The 19,009-nt window shown below is 41.7% G+C and overlaps 3 protein-coding genes across 5 annotated transcripts in view; 1 reads left to right on the top strand and 2 right to left on the bottom strand.

Moving 5' to 3' along the window:
• Positions 1–238: 238 nt before the first annotated feature.
• Positions 239–2,934, bottom strand: LOC126987044 (intraflagellar transport protein 20 homolog). Of its 2 annotated transcripts, none has more exons than XM_050843717.1 (4): positions 2,786–2,934; positions 2,383–2,545; positions 2,003–2,157; positions 239–1,643 (listed from the first exon to the last, which is right to left on the bottom strand). In XM_050843717.1, the coding sequence occupies exons 2-4, from the start codon at positions 2,507–2,509 to the stop codon at positions 1,527–1,529; spliced, it is 399 nt and encodes a 132-aa protein (XP_050699674.1). In that variant the 5' UTR covers positions 2,510–2,545; positions 2,786–2,934; the 3' UTR covers positions 239–1,526. The 2 variants fall into 2 exon arrangements, with proteins under 2 accessions (XP_050699674.1, XP_050699673.1); XM_050843716.1 differs by having other exon boundaries at positions 2,780–2,933.
• A 1,035-nt stretch (positions 2,935–3,969) lies between these two features.
• Positions 3,970–14,551, top strand: LOC126987043 (BTB/POZ domain-containing adapter for CUL3-mediated RhoA degradation protein 2-like). The gene is made up of 7 exons (XM_050843715.1): positions 3,970–4,157; positions 5,648–5,771; positions 7,469–7,613; positions 8,381–8,481; positions 8,833–9,044; positions 9,273–9,471; positions 12,593–14,551. The coding sequence occupies exons 2-7, from the start codon at positions 5,751–5,753 to the stop codon at positions 12,803–12,805; spliced, it is 891 nt and encodes a 296-aa protein (XP_050699672.1). The 5' UTR covers positions 3,970–4,157; positions 5,648–5,750; the 3' UTR covers positions 12,806–14,551.
• Positions 14,552–14,609: 58 nt separating this feature from the next.
• Positions 14,610–19,009, bottom strand: part of LOC126987042 (pre-mRNA-splicing factor SLU7-like) — a 6,578-nt gene continuing 2,178 nt past the window's right edge. For both annotated transcript variants that reach the window (XM_050843713.1, XM_050843714.1), the window contains exon 2: positions 14,610–19,009. This exon is cut by the window's right edge and continues 1,045 nt beyond it. In XM_050843713.1, coding sequence (XP_050699670.1) covers positions 18,282–19,009 — 728 coding nt within the window. In that variant the 3' untranslated portion in view covers positions 14,610–18,281.

Here is a 19,009-nt window from a genome sequence, read left to right as displayed (position 1 = left end):
GTCATTCCAGTTACTCTGACAGAACAATGCTCACACTGGCAAGAGAGTGGCTTTGGCTGCAGCATTCCTTCAGGTTATATTATATCCTAATATAAAAATTCACCCACAGGGAATAAAATGTGCAATCTAATATACTTTTTTCATGGACATGTTCCAACTGATTGACAAAGTTGGACAAAAAAGTGCCTGCTTCATTCTTTCAGGCTGAGCAGGTTAGAGGTGAAAACAAAGGCACAGCTGTTGTGGAGCATTGTACTTGACAGAGGTGATGGAACAGACTATAATCACATTTCTCTTGTGAGGGATATGTAAAACTTTTATGAGTTTAAGAAAACTGGTGTGCTTAATTTTATTTGTTAAATAACTCGGAAATAAGATGGATTGGCTTAATGCATGAATGTGCAACCTCAAATTTCTGTTTGGACAAAAAAATTGTAATTCTTCGCTATCTTAAAATGATAAGACACATTTCTAGAATTCCTGTGCCATGCTTTTTTGTTTGACATTTTTAGATTTTTTAAATAGTTTTGGTGACATAAACTACATGCTATTAGCTTTAAACCTTGCTTTGAAAGTCTGAATTACCATACAGGCTTTACTTCCAACATCAGACCTACAAATTTGTTTTCTGTACATGGGACAGAAAAAGCAAAAAGTAATACTTAATGTTCTTATATCAGTTTGGTATTTTGCAAGACAAATTTCAAGCTTATAAAATCTAAGAAAACAACAACATTTAAAGTGTTTTTATTGGACAATTAAATTGAATGGTGAAGTCTACTGTTAGCCACCCTATTACTGTTGAAAACAACTCCCACTACTGTAAATCCTTCCCTAACACAAGTACTGATGCAGGATAGCACTAAACTCTTCCTTCTTTACTTGTACTGCTTTTTTGTTTTGTTTTTTCTCACATGTAAAGTTAGTTTTGTAAATCTGCTCAACATTACTTACTGTCAGCCATAACTAATCAAGTCACATATAAAAGGGACATATTGCACCAATTTTAGTTCAGTCTTTATTTATGTCATAGCAGATGTTTATTAATTATCCTGGCACAAAAATAAAGTTGACCAAACAAAATGAAACAATTTTTACATAGCACCCAATGATTGTGTGCAGTGATGCTGTCCTAGCTCTAGTGTGTATCTTCATGTACCATAGGAGTTACATTCCCTTTGCTTGCCTCATGGTTTGGTCACAGAAAACTCTTCAGTGCTCTCCAAACCTACACTAAACATGCAAAGTACTTCCCACAGTCCTTTCCTGTTAATCATATTCTACATCTCCAGATCTATGAATTCTATAATCCATGATCATCCTTTTTTTATATTCCTCACACTTTCCCAGGAGCTTATTTTTTCTTTCTTCAACCATTCTGCGACAGATGAAAGTTGACAGTGACAGGATTTTAACTCAGAACTCAATGTTCATCACACTCATGTATTGATCACTCATTCACTGCCTTCCTCTTTGACTGAATAACCTAAGCTATTGAGCCCATGGTCCTTCCAAAGCTCCCTTGCTTACTTTCTCAAAACAAACTGCTCAATAAACTCTAGTTGATCGGCTTCTGTGCGACGAAGTGACTCATATTGTACACGCAGACGCTCCAGCTCCAGCTTCTTCTCTCCTATGAGTGCCTGGGTGGGGATAAATTACAGATATCACTGCCTGAGCAGGATAAAAAAAGAAAGAAAAAAAATTACAAATGCATTCTGTGCTGCTCTGGCAAGAACTGCTGCCACAGAATGACCATTATTATTACTAATTTGGTGTCAAATATTAATTTCTGCTAATCATATTTATTAGAAAGTTAAATATGAGATGACTTCCTTCTGCCATAGTACTGGAATCTCTTCAGGTTACTAAAAAGACCATTATTAACACATAAATAGTGTTATATATTAAATTATTAATATATATTCTAAAGTGCAAATATGAGATGACATTTCTATCAAAATCTTTGGATACCTTGAGCATACTATAAACAAGCACACACCATGAGCTGTTGTTCCTTGGCTTCTCGCTGCTTGCTCATGCTCTTGATTAAGTTTCTGGCGCCAATGGCTCGCATTTTTTCCTTTTCGACCGCTTCACTCAGGGTGTCGGCAACCTGAATAAAATGGTCGGCCCGTTCATGGAATTCTCGGATTTCTGGAAGAAATGTAACCAAGTAGAGTATGCAATTCAACTTATAAGTCTATAATAGCACTTGGATACAATATGAGCTCTTGTGAAATAATTTATTCTTTATTTTGACATTCACTTTTGTGCCCCAGTTCAATTACTCTGAGTAGCTCTTGCTGTGAGTACTAAATGAAATGGTGTGTACAATTTGGCAAACATATCCAAGTTAAAATAGGATCACATGAGCCTTACTATCAACAAACTCTTTGCATTCATCCTTGAGCTCGGCCGTCTCCTGGGCCACCTCCGGCTCCAGCACTCGGATCTTGTTGAGCTCATCGATGTACAGACCCGCCGCTGCCAGGGACTCGTCTGCCATCCTTCTCCTCCCTCACACCCTTCACTAGTGGAGCTTCTGTTCAGGGTATACAAGACAAGTAGCAATCAACAGGATAACCAAATCCACCTGATAGGGTAGGAGCACACTTTGGGGCCCTTATGAGCACAGGTCACTATAAGTACATGTATATAGTCACATGGACAGATAAGTCACGTCTCCACAAGATTCCTGTCGCTCCCCGCCGCCTGAAGCCCTGCCCCAAAGATATCCCTTCCCGTGACAGCCCGCAATGGTGCCAAGTTATATTACTATTACGCGTTTATTTCTGAGCACCGTGAAGCACAGCACTACATTTCCTCGGCCTCAAGGCGTCACAAACAAGCGAGTGTTGTGCGGTGCTGAGCGGCCGCCGAGGTTCGTACTTTCCTCACAATGGAATGTCAACAATCAACAAGGCAACTATACTATCAGTCTATCACAAGTATTCATCTTGCAAATAACTTATAATAAACCAGGACTGTCGGGTGAAAAGTAAATGGTCGATTCATATATGTTGCGACGCAGGAAAGATGAATGAAATAAGAACAAAAACGAAAGTGGTGGATGAGGTACAAGGATTTATCTGCTTATCATTAATCAGGGCTGTCGTATGAAAAATAAATGATCGATTCGAGATATATATATGTAATGTTGCAATACGGGAAAGACGAATGAAATAAGAAAAAAATATATATACAGGGAGGTAGTGGATGAGGTGAAGGGCAACCCCCCAAAATAAAAATAAAATAAAAAAAAAAATCCTTGTCATCGGTAAACGTTCACCTCGTCAAATAAGAAAGACTTTAACGTTTTGACAGCAAGAAGAAAGACAAAAAGGCAAGGAAGCCGAGGGATGTCATAATGGCACTGCACTGTTACCATACATGTCTGACACTTTTCTGATGAATTTATACGCTAATTCGGTCATTATAATAGCATTGCGAGAACAAACAGCAATAACGGTGTGAGATCCATAATTGTAGGGGGATAGATGTATGTTAAATTACATATTTCATATATAAATAGTGGATGACATCTGGTAAAGCCACAATTGACAAAGCTTTGGTAAGGGCTGTATTGGTAATTTCACAAGTAATTTATGAGCCTATATTAATACTATGACAAGGCTTCCTCACTATGAACATGAAAAAAAAATCATGAGAGCTTGACTGATCTCCTTTGTGGCCTTAGGAAACAGTTATTGTGAGTCAAAAATGCCTGAGAATATGAACGCTGCTTCCATTCTCTAGCTCCTCTTATATAAATGCTTTTGAGGCTTTTCCTGCCATTTTTATCGCCTTTTCCATTGTTTCCATGGCCATTTCCTCCTCCGGGCGCTGGTAACACTGACTGGCAGGAGGAAGCAACGGTGCCAGATTGTCCTACTCAGAGCCTCTTATTTACCAGTTTCTGATCTTTAACTATTACCAAAAGACATCAGTCACTAACCAATTTAACGATATATACAAATTAATCACGTTATCTGGGTGGAGAAGGCAGTTTTGGGGTCGGAAATTGATAAATGTGAGAGGCAGAGCGGGAGGATCTGGCACCGCTGGGAGGAAGGCGGCGCTACAAGATGGTCGCCGGGAGAGAGGAGAAGGCCTACGTCTCACCGCTTTTCGCAGATTTCAGCCAATATTCTCGGGTAAGCAGTTGTGTTCTTTATTCCTTAATGTCTCCTGATGTTTAAAGAATCCGTGATATCCTTTATTATGGCGGGAGGGAGTCGGGAAAGGGCAAGATATGGGTAGATGTAAGGTAGAGTGGGACTGGGTGAGAGGTCTGGAGGGAGGAGGAGGGGGGGGATAATTTTATATTTATTCGTTTTTTTCTTTCTTCCCGATGGTGTAGCGAGGCGAAGTGCGTGCGTGTGTGTGCGGGAGACTTGCGAGCGTGTGTGGTGTGCGTGTGGGTGCGTGGGGTTGCTTGTGTGGTGTGTGAGGCGAGGGTGAAATAACCCACATCGATCAAGGGCTGTAATGGAGGGGGATAATTTCACGTTTATTCGTTTTTTTTTCTTTCTTCCCGATGGTGTAGCGAGTCCGGGTGCGTGCGTGTGTGTGCGGAGGACTTGTGTGCGTGTATGGGGTGCGTGTGAGGGCGTGGGGTTGCGAGTGTGGCGTGTGAGACGAGGATGAAATAACCGACATCGATCAAAGGCTGTAATGGAGGCCAGTCTTTGACACTCGCCTCCTCGCTGCCGCTTTTCCGTGTTTCCTCATCTCACACGCACTTAAAGACTTACACACGCACGCAACTCCACCTCCCGACCGTCTAATTTTCGTGTGCGTGATTATCCCCCTCAAGAGCATCATATTAACCAGTTTCCGACCCATAACTGTTACTAAAAGGCATCAGTATTTAACCATTTCAACGATAGTTATAAGTGAATCTAGTTATCGTGGTGGAGGAGTTAGTTTTTGTCTCGGAAATCGGTGAATATAAGAGGCGAGGGTGAAATAACCAACATCGATCAAGAGCTGTAATGGAGGACACACACACACACACACACACACAGACCGACTCCTCTTCGCCACTCCTTTTCATTTCCCGTTTCACGCTCTAAGAATCGCACTCACACATTCACGCACACGCAAATCCCTCTTCCGTGTGTTATTTGTGTGTGTTGCGTGTAGTGGGCGTGGCATTTGCGTGCGTGGGTGGGTGGAGTGGCAACTGTGTGAGGGAGGACAAGGCGGGGTGAGTCACACGTCAACTATTTCGAAGTGCCGCTCTGCCCTGCCTTACCCTACCCCACCCTTGACCTGCCCTGCCCTCCCCTAACCTAACCTAACCTACCCTACCCTACCCTTCCATACCCTACCCTTCTTGGTTTTTTTTATGGGGCTAGTTAGGCTATGGGACCACAGCCTCTAGAGCCCCCTACCCTACCCTACCCTGCTTGCATATTACACACACACACACACACACACACACATGCACACACGCACACCAATTCCTGGGCCTGCTTGATAGGTTTGTGTGATGTGTATTGTGTGTGGTGTGGGGGCATGGCAGGCCAGAAGTCAAGTGCTCTGCCCTGCCATGGCTACTGGCTTGCACTGGGATGCAAACTATTAGGCTAACATCTCATTGGTGAAGTATAAATATAAGTGGGTCCTTATTGCATTGCAGGTGTGTGGCCAGCAGGTGTGGTGTCGTGGTGGCGGGGGTGGAGGAAGTGACCCTGGAGTCAACACGCACGGTGGTGGTGGCGCCACCCTCACCCACCTCAGAGATGTCTGGGGATCACAAAAAGGTGAGCACTAATGTCTCCATCCACTGCATGGTTACTCTCATCTCTAATCAGCTATGTTTGTCTTCAGTATTCATACTCACCATTCTAATAGATACGCATCAGAAAAAGGGTTAAGATTCATTTTAGCAACGTGCCAGTAGCTCATTACCTACCTTATGAAACATCACTAGCTCTTCATATGTCTTTTCTACAAATGTTCAACAATCATGGAAACACTTTTTAAATCAAATTCAAGGAGTGTTTTTTGTTGAAAGTACGGGACAATATTCACAAAAGCGTAGCCTCCTCTGGCGGCCGCCGCGGCGGCGGTTCAGCCAGTGTTGTGAGAAATACCTCCTCGCAGAAATAAGTCACATATGTATGTGGGGGGCGGGTCCAGGGGGGGCACAGCCCCCTGGTTAGGAGGTTATGTTAAGTTTGGTTGGAGTAGTTTAAATATGCTCCCCCCAAAAAAACCCAGTTTTCCATGGGTCCCCGAAGTTGAACCTCTCCGAGCTATTTTGGGGCTGCGGCGGCTGGCCCACAAAAGGCATTGAAATGTCAATCTTTTAGTCATTTTCAGAGAAAAATACTATCTCCATGATAAACAGCATTATATTTTGTCCAGAAATAAGCAGTCAGCATTTTGAAATTAGTAATGCCATTAAAACAAATCTTTACAAGAAAAAGTGCTCCGGCAAAACCTCTTAAGTCGCAACAGTTTGGGCAGAGGCCTTACTGACCACCATACTGCTTACGTATGGGACTTTGTCAAGGGGAGGGGGGCACCCTGAAGCATTGAAGAAGTTGATTTTTTTCGAGAGAATATTATTTCTTTCCAAACATACTGTCCAGGATTTGAACTTGAGCCACTGCCATGGAAAGACAGGCACTAGCATCAAGCCAAGGGGATCCCCATGGCTTAAATCCTTTTGTAGTCTTTTTCTGTGTCTTGGGGCCATCACATTTCTCTTATGGGCAAATAAAGGATATGCTATGTGAGTGATTAATACAATGGACCATATTGGCTATCTGGGGACCGGTGGCGACTCGGAGAAAATACTGTTTTGACTTAACTCGGTTCCTTTTTTCTATTTCGGGAAAAATTAATACTGGCTGTTGTTTTGAGCCAAATGTCCAAACGTGGTACCTGGTGGTAGAAAATAAAATGTATTAACCCTTTGCTGGTAAGGTTTTAAGGTTTGCATCTGTGTGGTGTGTTTGACCACTGAGGGGCGAATGTGCCACAGGATGTAGTCTCCTGAGCGGCCCAAACAGGAAAAACACATCTTGTAGGTTTCATATTTTTTCGCCCAGGGTTTTATTTTGCTCTCCAGCAGCTTAACCCGTACAGTGTCGTCTTTTGTCATCGATAGGGGTCATGCCAGGTTGCACTTTTTTCGTATTTTTTTTTATTTGCCCCTAAAAATGTTAAAATGTTAAAAATGGCGGATAGCCAATACGGTCCATATCTCCCTTGTGTTTTCATTTCATTCCCTACTAAGTGAAACACAGGGATGAGGGCTAGTATAAAGTTATTTCTCAGCCTTCAAGTTCATTTTGTCTAATGTTCAGTATTCAGTAAATACTGGTGGCCACTATTTTATGTCCACTGCCTTCATGTTGTCTGAGCTGTAATGAGCCAAACTGCGAGGAGTGTTGGGGCTTGGTTGGTAATCGGTTAGTAATCTTTAATTTTTCACCTTTTTGTTTTGTAGGTGATCAAGGGGAGTCCATCACAGTATGTGAAGCTCAATGTAGGCGGCTCCCTCCACTACACCACCATTGGCACCCTCACCAAGCACGACAACATGCTGAGGGCCATGTTCTCCGGCCGCATGGAGGTGTTGACAGACTCTGAGGGTAAGTGAAGGGACATGTTGCTTGCCTGACCTTACCACTACAGTTCAGTTCACTTGGAGGGTCAAGGAGACAACTTTTGCCTCCCCCTTGTAGTTTCTTTTCTATTTCTTGAATGGTTGTTCTTCAGTGTTCTTCCTTCCTTTCCAAAATTTGTATGACATGTTCTCATTTCCTCCCTGTCTGTGTTGCTCAAAAGTTCTTGCATTATCTAACATTACCAGATAGCTAATAATGTGACATCAGCGATCATGGAACATCATCAATATTTTCTGCAATCCTTTTAATTCAGTGTTGCTCATTTTCTCCACATCTTAAAAAATACATAGATGAATCTGTCATCCCTTTGTTCTTGCAGTGTATGTAATGTCAGTGATCCTGGAGTACCTTTAACCGCTCCTCTGCCATCCTTACTGTATCAACATTTTGATTCCTCTCTATATATCTCTCAGACAGTCCATGAACTTCATTGTTTGTTTTCCTCTCACTCTTGCACTTCTGTCCTTCCAAGCAGTCAATCCCTTTTTAACGCCAATGCTCATAATATGTCCTCAGAACTCCATCCATCTTTCAATGGTTTTCATAGTCACTCCCTCTGCACTCAGTCTTCTCAACATTACTTCATTTGCTTTATTTACCATTAAGGAGAGTCATGAGGCAAGGAAGTAAAGAATCATGAAGTAGAGTTGAGGGAGGTTATTGTTTTGATAGAAATGGTTTGCCTACCGTAAAAATTTACATTTAAATGAATAAACTGTTTCCTTGGCCAGGGTGGATCCTGATAGACCGGTGTGGGAAGCACTTTGGCACCATCCTCAACTACCTCCGTGATGAGTGGATCCCCATTCCCGAGAACCAGCGAGAGTTGCAGGTCAGTCCATGCGTGATCCCATCTGTTGCCTATGTCCACCAGTTTGTGCACTATTACATTTACTCCAGGAAAAAAAAAGTGAAAAATTGAGTTGTCTGAAAACAAAATTTTATCCATAAGAAGATTGATGTGCCGTCTTTATTTGACGATAGTTCATATATAAATATCTTTAAAATTTATTTTATGCTAATGTAACATAAAAGCCATACGACATCTTTTAATGCTGTTCTTTTAATAACAGAGACTTCCATTAGGCCTTCTATAATAGTTACTATGTTACCCTTTCAGAGGTAATTATCCACCTGTTGAGAACTCCTCCCTAATATCCTTTTGTATTCCTGTGTTTCACAGGAACTGCTGGCAGAGGCAAGGTACTACTGTATGGGTGACCTGGTGGAGGTGTGTGAGGGGGCAGTGCGGCAGCGGGAACCTGAAAAGGACCCGGTGTGCCGTGTGCCTCTCATCACATCACAGAGGGAGGAACAAATGCTCATCCAGTCCACCAGCAAACCTGTAGTGAAGTTACTGGTGAACAGACACAACAACAAATACTCTTACACAAGGTAGGCACAAGGCCTAAGGCTGGTACCTTACAGCTGCCTCCTTTCTTCCTTCCTAAACTTGTTCAAGAGAGGAGCATCAAGACACCTCTGCAGCTCCCTTTTTACTCAGCTTCTTCCTTTCTATGACTTAAACTTTCTAGATTTGACAATTCTTTGGACATTATTGAGGAATATTTTGTATGCTTGTTGGAAGCCTTTCAAGGAAATATATCCCTAATCTTCTTGCAGCACATCAGATGACAACTTACTGAAGAACATTGAGTTATTTGACCGCCTGTCCCTGAGGTTTAGCCGCAGAGTTTTGTTCATCAAGGACGTGATCGGCTCTAACGAAATCTGTTTGTGGGCGTTCTATGGACATGGCAAGAAGCTGGCGGAGGTCTGCTGCACCTCCATCGTCTACGCCACAGACAGGAAACACACAAAGGTAGGATGACTTTGTGTGTGTGTGGGGGGTCAATAGTTTTAGTTGATTTACTCACTCTGACCACTAGCTTTAAAGATGTTTGTGTGTTTTCCATGACAAACAAGCATGGAGCAATTGCAGGGTAAAGTATTCAATTATGATTACTAAGTGAACTTCAGATTACTATTACCAATACAATTATATATCATTGGAGTATATTTGACTGATAGATTATGATTACAATTTCAAAAGTATTTTTATGTACTGAGTACTTATGAGCTTGTCTTATTCTTAACATTGCCCAGACATCAAGCTATTTATTACAACAAAAAATCATTTGCTGATAGCAAGGCATTCCTTAACTTGATCCTTATTTCAACTTTCATACTATATTTCAAAAAGGTTAAGAAAATTACATAAATAACATTTGTGCAACACTTACAAAAACCCAGATTTTTTATTGTGAAGCATAAAATATGTCATCATTTATGGTCAGTTAAAATTATGGATAAAGATATCCCATGACTGGAGCTAAAAGTAAAGGCATAGTTGGGGAACCAGTAAACTGTATATGGCTTCAGTGCTTTGGTGCCTGGATTTCATAGCTAGTGTAGCAACCATAGAGGCGCCTGCCAATAAACAAGTGTTATGTAGTTTGAATTAAGTGTTAATTCTGTGGAATGTTGAGGGGCAGAGTAAGATGTTAATTTAACACTACTTTCTGTGGAACATCGTATGTTAAATCAAAGCCCTACTGTAACATGGCAACTCCAAAGTGATCATTGGAGTCGTACGTTATTATTGGAATGGTACTGAAAAGTTTTGTGACCATATTACCTAACTAATTTATTACTTTTGGCATCATAAAAAAAGGTGACCACAGTGACTTGAGTGAACGGGAGTAAGTTGAGAACCTTTGGACTAAACAGCTTTCAGTGGATTACTTGATTTGTTCTTTCTTATGTATCATGTGACAACCAAGCACAAAATAGTTCATGTATGAAGTGATTTGGTGTTAGCAAGCTGGTAGAGTGTTTGATAAGTATATGTATGCTGTGTAGATTTTTATTCATACATTTGTGTTTCTTGTAATGATGTAGTATAGAAGAAACACCAAACTGTGACCATCTCAATAAACTGATGTAATGTGTGAAGGGTTGTGTTACACTTAAGTCATAGTAGCTACTGTATATTACTGTATATACTTGTGTAAAAGTTTGCTCTAGTAAGTTTGAGGAAATTAAACCCATTAGAAAAAATAAAGCAAGAAAGAAAAAAAAATCCCCAGCATGTGTAGATACATTCCATTGGACAGACAGATGGACAGGAGGCACATCAGCATGAACAAGACTCTATGTAGGTTCTGGCCTCTCCGACGAGTCTTCAGTTGGGTTGTATATTGATCAACCTGCCTGCTGACCCGTGGTGGAGGCCTCAACCATCCACGTCTGAACCATCAGCACCACTGTCATTTTTTAATTATTATTATTATTTATTTATTTTACAGCAGGAAACAGCTCAAAAAAAAAAAAAAAAAAAAAAAAAAAAATAAACGCTACTCACTGCTTCTCTAAAAAGCCCTTCAGAGGAGTGGGCGGAAGATAGGTCAATTTCGGGAGGAGAGGTGTCCTGATACCCTCCTCTTGAAAGAGTTCGAGTCGCAGGCAGGAGGAAATACAGATGAAGGAAAATTGTTCCAGAGTTTACCTGCGTGAGGGAAGAAAGAGTGAAGATGCTGGTTAACTCGTGCGTAAGAGATTTGGACGGTAAAGGGATGAGCTTGAGTAGAAAGTCGTGTGCGGCGAGGCCGCGGGAGGGGGGCAGGCATGCAGTTAGCAAGTTCAGAAGAGCAGTCAGCATGAAGATATCGATAGATGATAGAAAGAGGGGCAACATGGCGGCGAGATTTAAGAGGTAGAAGACTACCTATCAGTAAGAGGAGGAGAGCTGATGAGACGAAGAGCCTTAGTCTTCACTCTCCAAGAGAGCTGTGTGAGTGGAGCCCCCCCCACATGTGAGATGCATACTCCATACGAGGGTGGACAAGGCCCCTGTACCTATGTGGATAGCAACTGTGCGGGGAAGAAGAACTGGCGGAGGTGATACAGAACGCCCAACTTCGAGGAAGCTGACTTAGTGAGAGAAGAGATGTGGAGTTTCCAGTTAAGGTTTTGAGTTCAGGATAGACCAAGGATGTTTAGTGTTGAAGAATAGGGGATAGGTGTTTGGAAGATTTTGTTGAGTTGATAGGTTGAAAAATTGGGTTTTTGAGGCATTGAAGGACAAGGTTCCTTTTACCCCAATCGGAAATGATAGCAAGGCATGAGGTTAAGCGTTCTGTAGCCTCCAGTCTGGAGTCTTGTAATTCCTGTTGAGAGGGTCTTCTGTTGAAAGAAGTTGAATAATGCAGAGTGGAGTCATCAGCATATGAGTGGATAGGGCAGTTTGTTTTGGAAAGAAGATCATTGATGAATAACAGGAAGAGTGGATAATAGGACAGAGCCCTGTGGAACACCACTGTTGATAGGTGTAGGGGAAGAACAGTGACCGTCTCCCACAGCAAGAATGTGGGCCAGTGGAATGGGTGCTCAGCCATGGATAGGTTAGGGAATTTACTGTACTTCTGAAAAAAAGTAATGGAGGGGGGGGGTGAATTTTGCTGGCCTGGTTGGAGATGTAAGTGTGGCTATTTCATTGGGGAATGTTATCTTGTCTAGCTCATGAGTTACCAGTGTGATGGTGTGGCACTGTGGAGCTGTCTTCACCTCATTGCACAGGAAACGGGACCTTGCAGATGTATAGTTTATTATTATCACTGTTCAATGATGCAGAGCATAGCATGCCTAGCTATGAATCTGTGGGTCAGGGTTTGAATCCTGGTTGATAAATGGGTACCTGTGGAAGGTAAACTGTGATAACCTGGATGTTGCACTTGTCCTGTGTCCTGGGGCAAGGCTTAAAGGCCAGTGTGGCTGAGATGAACACACTGAAGCCAGTCACAGCTACAGCACACCCCAACTCTACCTTTGCTACTTGATAATTACTATTCAGTTGTATGGAGGGACAGTAAGACCATTATTTGCTGCTGGGTTGTATTTCCTTTTGTAGTTTACATCTGTGTAATGCTCATGTCACCCAACAGGTGGAGTTCCCTGAGGCCAGAATATATGAAGAGACCCTCAATGTCTTACTGTACGAGAATCGAACTGGTCCTGATGCAGAGTTAATGCAGGCCACCTCCACACGCGGGGCTGTGGCACCGGTTGTGTGCACCTCTGATGACGAGGAGGAGAGACGTGGCGGCGCTTGCTCCCAGTCAGGCCTTGGACGGCTACGCTCCAACAAGAACAACTAACAGCTGCTGTGGGTTAGCGGGAGTGAAGCAAAGCTGCACCATCACCAGTCACGGTCGGTTCTTCTCCCAGGCCTTTAGAGGAGCTGAGGTTTATCATGACTTCAGAGGCCTTGCTCAAACCAACTTCACTGAAGCTACCTACAGTAGTAACAACACACTGAGGTAGTTTTTGTACACGGCTGTGGAAGGTATTTGACAATAATTTGTCCGTAGCTGTAGTGTACAAGGTCCCGTAGTCTTGGGGAGATTGGCTCAGTCTTCCCGTAGTAGACACAGGGAGAGGACCCATTGATTGGTGTCTTGACTGTGATCCAGAGTCTAAGGGTAAGATATATCCTTCTCTAAATGGCATTGTCTAGTTGCGCTCTCAATCATTAGGTGGTTTTCATTCTTTATATTTTAGGTGCTCTATATTTTGTGCTATATTTTCATTTATTAATAGAGGCAAAGGAGAGGTCTATGATGTACTGCTTGGCTGCCACTTTTCAACATTTCTCAAGTTTTGAGCTTGTGTTGATGCTCCAGGCAGGAGTTTCTTGGTAAGGAACTTGCCTAAATATTTTCCAAAAAGCACTTCTGTGATGAATGTAGACAAAATGATATCAGGGAAACGCATTGCCAAGAGAGTTTTTGCATGACACTAATTATGACTGAAGGGTTCATGTTACTTAACTAAGTGTCCTCGGTAGTGAGTACAGTGTATATAGACCATATATCGTAGGTGTAAAGTGTTCATTACTACTCCAGATTATAGTCCTTAATATGCTTACTCCAGTTCCTTGGCAAAGAGGTCACAGCATCCTAGGGTTGTTATATGTGGAGACTGGACCCTCTCCTAATAGTTATGCTGAGAACACTCATCAAAAGTGCCATGGCTCTTAAATCCACATCCTGCCTCAGTAGGAAACTGAGTCATGGATAGATTAAGCATAGGAAGTGTCAGACAGTAGAAGGGTGAAGTAACCATTATCGTGATATCGGTTGTTTCACCTTTCTAACATTGAAGGTTTAATAATTATAAGTGTGAGGAATGGGACAAAATATTTAATTTCTTTCCAAAGCACTTAGTTTGATATCAGAGTTCAGATGCCAAAGTGTATGCTATAATTTTTTATTTGAAGACTGCAGTTGAAGCCTCGTCAGGCTTTGTGAGGTCAGCTGTCAGGAAATCATATTTCATGTTATATTTTATATATAGCTTTATTTTACATTTCACAGGGGTCAGGTGGCTCCATAGTCGAGTGCTTAGCTCATGTTTGCTAGGAGATGAGTTTGTGCCTCAGTCATGGCAGCTCCTTAATGAAAAGGTAACAATATTAAAATAATTACAATTCTATTACTTTTCTAGTTGCCTGGCTCAAGGATTACTTCATAAATAAGATTGTAATGGCCAAACATAAGAGACAGTAATAAGAATAATTCACTAAATAGTTATTTTACTCTCAATGCATCATGCGTCATCAGTGACTAGACTCGTGTAAGCACAGCGTTGAGTGGTAACTGGAAGGAGTGCACAAGTGGCAAACAGCAGTAATGTTTGCATTATGCAGATTAGTGCAATAATCATGGCTAGATATAAGGAAGGAAAGTTTTGTTTCTGGTGAATAACAAATACTATAGTGAAACCAGATTGGTGAGTCCATTTTGGTGTTGGCTCCTGTGAATCCTTTCCTCCCCTCTGCTCTGCCACACAGTCCCAACACCTATTTTTTCCTCTTATATGTTACCTACAGCTAACATAAGAGAGGAAGAGATAGGTGTTGGGATTGTGTGGCAGAGCAACACCTATTTTTTTTTGTCTCATATGTTGGCTGTAGGTAACATATGAGAGGAAGAGATAGGTGTTGGGACTGTGTGGCAGAGCAGAGGGGAGGAAAAGACCTGTGGGAGCCAATGCCACAATGGACTTGCCAATCTGGTTTCACTATAACTTGAACAGCGGGTTATTTCATACAGATGGATGGACAGAATTAACCTTAATTTTGTTTGAATATGTTCCCATTAGGCATACTCAGTCAACCTGTCCCAGAATACAAAGTACCACACAATGTGCTACCTATGTCATCACTGATAAATGTCAGTGTTAGCAGAGTAATGGCATCAGTGAACTATCCTTTCATTGTCTCGTATCCTTGGTAATGCCTCGGCTCTGGGCACAACATTATTGACTAACAGATGTAATATGTTGAACGCTTGTATAAACACGCTTTTTTTCTTCATTGATTGACCTGCTCAGCCTATCCAGGCCACATTAAGGGAAACCATTAAAACTTTCTCATCTGAAATCATAAGTACTTGTGTGATCAGCTAAGAAAAATGGTATCAGTACAAGTGTTCAACTTAAACCATCCTAGCATACCAACTTGTGTCCATGCATGTCCCACCTGTGTGTGTGTCATTTGCATGGATTGGTAAACTTGCATGGTTATTTAATGAAAAGTAAGTGTTCTGAAACTTAAAATGTGCATTAATGTTGAAATTGATGATCAATAAAATATCAATGCAAATTTACCAAACCAAACCATGCAAATTACATTGTCATAGCTACATAGGTATGTTTCACACTAATATATCTAGAAGTACATGAAATGGACACACAACCATTCACAAGGTGCGATTGTCAAATGATTTCAGTTTAGAAGGGGATGCTGCAATCACCTCGGCTGTAATTCTGGAAGTCGGTGACATTTTTAATCCTCAGTTTATTAATTATTTAAAGCTGATCAACTGTTTGAAGCTTAAGACTCCAAGTGCAGCCTTCAAATGAAATAGTTCAATAGGATCTTGCTAATAACTACTTCAAAAATGATATTATTGACAGCATTTAGATTCATTTGAACATCCCATATTTTGGTGGTAGAAACAATGTGAATGCATTTTTGAGGCGAGTCTGTTGTGGTATTGGCTCTTGTGGGTCCTTTCCTCCCCTCTGCTCTGCCACACAGTCCCAACACTGAATCTTATCCTCATATATATATATATATATATATATATATATATATATATATATATATATATATATATATATATATATATATATATATATATATATATAAGATGAGGATAAGGTTCATGTGTAAATTCAGATCACCATTATTTGTAAACTATTTATATCAATATTTCTTGCGGAACCAGCAATGATGGTCAGCGGAACCCTGGTTGGGAATCACTGACCTACTGTATAATTTAGTGTTCAACAAGAACTTGACTAATGTGTTACCTTGCCGAGGTAGCTGTCAGATCTGAGGCGGTGTCCATGAAGTGTTCTTGTGTTTAAGGACTAGTCCTGACTTTTTATGTGATATGAATAAATATTTATGTAATATAAGTTTGTATATTTTATCACCTATGGAATCATTAAAATAAATATTTACATATACAAGTTTGTGTAATTCCCTACCTATAAACCCTTGCAAGGAATTGCATCAGTTATGTCAGCTGACGCCATCATACACAGGCCACTGCCTCTTGAGAGTGAACAGAGAGAGAGAGCACAATTACCAATGAATTGCAGTATGTGAGTCAGTTTTACAAATGAGATTCTGCAACACAGGAAGTTTTAAATAATTTCCTCTGCAATCTTAAAAAGATATTAAATCCACCATGAAGAAACTGTTCAGACCAACTGTTCCTCTAGAATCTTATCAGCATGTTAAACCTCCTCCCTTAGCTCTTGTAGAAGTAACAGTTACTCACACAGACATGGTTAAGATCTACCATCACAGGTAGTGCATAATAGTGTTGAGTAAACTTGCCTACCTTGTATGAGAGATAAGCTAAGGTAGGTAACAAAAACACAACAAAAGCATGTGTGTGACACCTTCACAAGAGCAGAGAGAGGAAGCCACCCAATCAGGTGAGGTGTTACAAAGGGAACAAAATGAACAGTTGGTTTGAACAGACTATTGTTTCAAGATATAAAATAACAACTTGAAGGCTCAGTGTACTACTATCAGTAGCTTAGTGTTGTCCTAAAACAAGTATTACATACCCATACCTGGCTATATTCAAGAGCTATGACTACCTGCAGGAGGAGACATGCAGGCAGCCTCCTTCCAAGTTGACAAAAGAAAGCCTCTGGATGAAGTGTGTTATCAGACAGCTATACCAGGCGGTGCAGTGTAGTTCTGTGACACTGCCTATTCTTTATTATCGAACATCTTAAAACCAGCAGAATGAATACCTTACATTTTATGTAAAACGTCATTTCTACTTTAATGTAATTCCTAGGCAGTTCAATGTTTGATGTGCAGTTTGCCTGATTTAATATGCATTGAGAATAAATGAACAGGCAACTTCTCGGAACTACTCTGCACTGAGCAGTGCAGCTCCTCAGCACACTACCACCTCCCCTTCATCCAGAGACTTGCTGATGCCAGGAATGACTATATGCTGCACCAGTACTGGTAAGGGTTGCTGCTCTCTACATGCACCCTGGAATCTTAACCCGCTCAACCTCTTGACTGATACGCTAAATGTACATTACATTCACACTTACTTCTGAGGTCACTCACCAAAATTATGTGAAATAATAATATCAATCAGTAATTGTTGAAGGAAAGTACACTCACGACTAAGAAAAAAATGCATGCTAACTGCTGGGCATTATGACAAAGGTCAATCCGAAAATCTAAAGTGCACTGGAATTTTGATTATCCAGATTTAGTAAATTTCATGGCCATAAACTCTCACCGTGACCGTGTTAGCCAATCATTACATAATGCAGCACAACAGGTGGACTGTAAACTCAAAATTCATATTATAACAGTAAAACATTAGTTCTTCATCACATGTACCAACAACCTAAGCTTTTGCAATGCCTCAAAAAACTCATATATTAAGCTATGACATCAAGTAGATCAGTGTGGTTGTCTACAGCCCAGGAAACCATGGCTACTGGGCAAGGCTGGGGATCCATTTGTCTGTGATTTATGATCCATGTTTGTGGTCACATCTGTATAGTATTAACGAAAAATGTACCTTACAAAAATAGGTCTACAAGCATGTACTGCACACGGAGCTTCCACAAGCATTTTTCCACTAGGAGTCCTACTAAACCCATGGACATTTTAGTATGTAGGTCTCGTACATAATTCTGAGGGTCCAATGCATAGGCATGTTAGTATTACTATTATCCATGAAAATTAATAAGCCAATTTCATAGCCAGACTGCAATTTCTAAGCTTCTGCAAGTAGTCACTGGCTGCATTTAATATCTCACCTTGTTTAAAAATTAGTCATGGAAGGCTATGGATACACATAAGTTAGAGAAGAATAGTCTCTCTCTTTCTCTTCTCCTCTTCTCTCTTCCTCTCTTCTTCCCTTCTCTCCTCTCCTCTTTTCCTTTCCTCTCTTCTTCCCTTTTCCTTGCCTCTCCTCCTCTCTCTCTCTGTGGGCAGTCAGTATCATATCAACACCTTACTGTCCATAGCATCTAAACACAAGGAATTGGAAAAGCCTAGACCATGTGTTTGCCTCACTTGCCGAGGAACGCCGCCATGGGATCGTCCTCGCGCTGCCTCCTCATCTGGAAGGCCTCAATCTCCTCTTCCGTGGGCGCCTTGGTGTTGTACATTGAGTTGTACTTCCGCTGCCTCTCGTCCAACTTTGCCAGGCTGTCTGCGGCGTCCTCTTCCAGCTTGGCGCGGATCAACGCTTCCCGGAGTTTCTTCTTGCGTTTCTCTTCCTTCTCGTTCTCCGATTCACTGCTCGAGTCGCTGCTGCTGCTGCTGTCACTGCTGCTGCTACTGCTACTGCTCTCCTCTTTCTTCTTCTTTTTGTTCCTGTTCTTCCTCCTTTTCCTGTTCTTTTTCTGCTTTTTCTCTGTGTGCATCTCCAGCAAGGTCTTCTCTTCTTTTTCCTCCTCCACCTCCTCCTCCTCCTCCTCCTTGGTGGGTATGGTGAGCGGTGCCGCCCCAGTGTTGGCTGCCTTCCCGGCCTCTCCTGTACAGTAGGAGTTCTTAACAAAGGAGTGGCAGCAGCCGTACCCCCAGTGGCCATCCCGCCAGTAGCTTCCCCAAACACTGGTGTGGTTCCTGTGGTACACGTCTTCTTCATACTTGGAACGTACCGTCGGTTTCTCTGCACCCTTGATGATCTTGCCGTGACGGGAATATTCAACGTAATTTTCTGTCTGAGCAAGGAGAAGCTCGGGCGGGGGGGTGTCCAGGTACTCCTTGCCGCCATACTTTTCGAGAAGGTCGT

This window comes from Eriocheir sinensis, chromosome 63 (assembly GCF_024679095.1).
Source record: "Eriocheir sinensis breed Jianghai 21 chromosome 63, ASM2467909v1, whole genome shotgun sequence".
In the NCBI taxonomy this organism is placed as follows: domain Eukaryota; kingdom Metazoa; phylum Arthropoda; class Malacostraca; order Decapoda; family Varunidae; genus Eriocheir; species Eriocheir sinensis.
The sequence above is the reverse complement of the archived record's forward strand: the minus strand, read 5'-3'. Positions and strand labels throughout refer to the sequence as shown.

What these genes read in the sequence shown, in the direction of transcription:
- LOC126987044 (XM_050843717.1), bottom strand. Translation starts at nt 2,509, where the DNA reads ATGGCAGACGAGTCCCTGGCAGCGGCGGGTCTGTACATCGATGAGCTC. An exon ending in ATGCAAAGAGTTTGTTGATA is followed by an intron (nt 2,158 to 2,382) that starts GTAAGGCTCATG and finishes CATTTCTTCCAG; the next exon opens with AAATCCGAGAATTCCATGAA. An exon ending in CCAAGGAACAACAGCTCATG is followed by an intron (nt 1,644 to 2,002) that starts GTGTGTGCTTGT and finishes ATCCCCACCCAG; the next exon opens with GCACTCATAGGAGAGAAGAA.
- LOC126987043 (XM_050843715.1), top strand. Translation starts at nt 5,751, where the DNA reads ATGTCTGGGGATCACAAAAAG. An exon ending in TGTCTGGGGATCACAAAAAG is followed by an intron (nt 5,772 to 7,468) that starts GTGAGCACTAAT and finishes TTTGTTTTGTAG; the next exon opens with GTGATCAAGGGGAGTCCATC. An exon ending in GGTGTTGACAGACTCTGAGG is followed by an intron (nt 7,614 to 8,380) that starts GTAAGTGAAGGG and finishes TTCCTTGGCCAG; the next exon opens with GGTGGATCCTGATAGACCGG.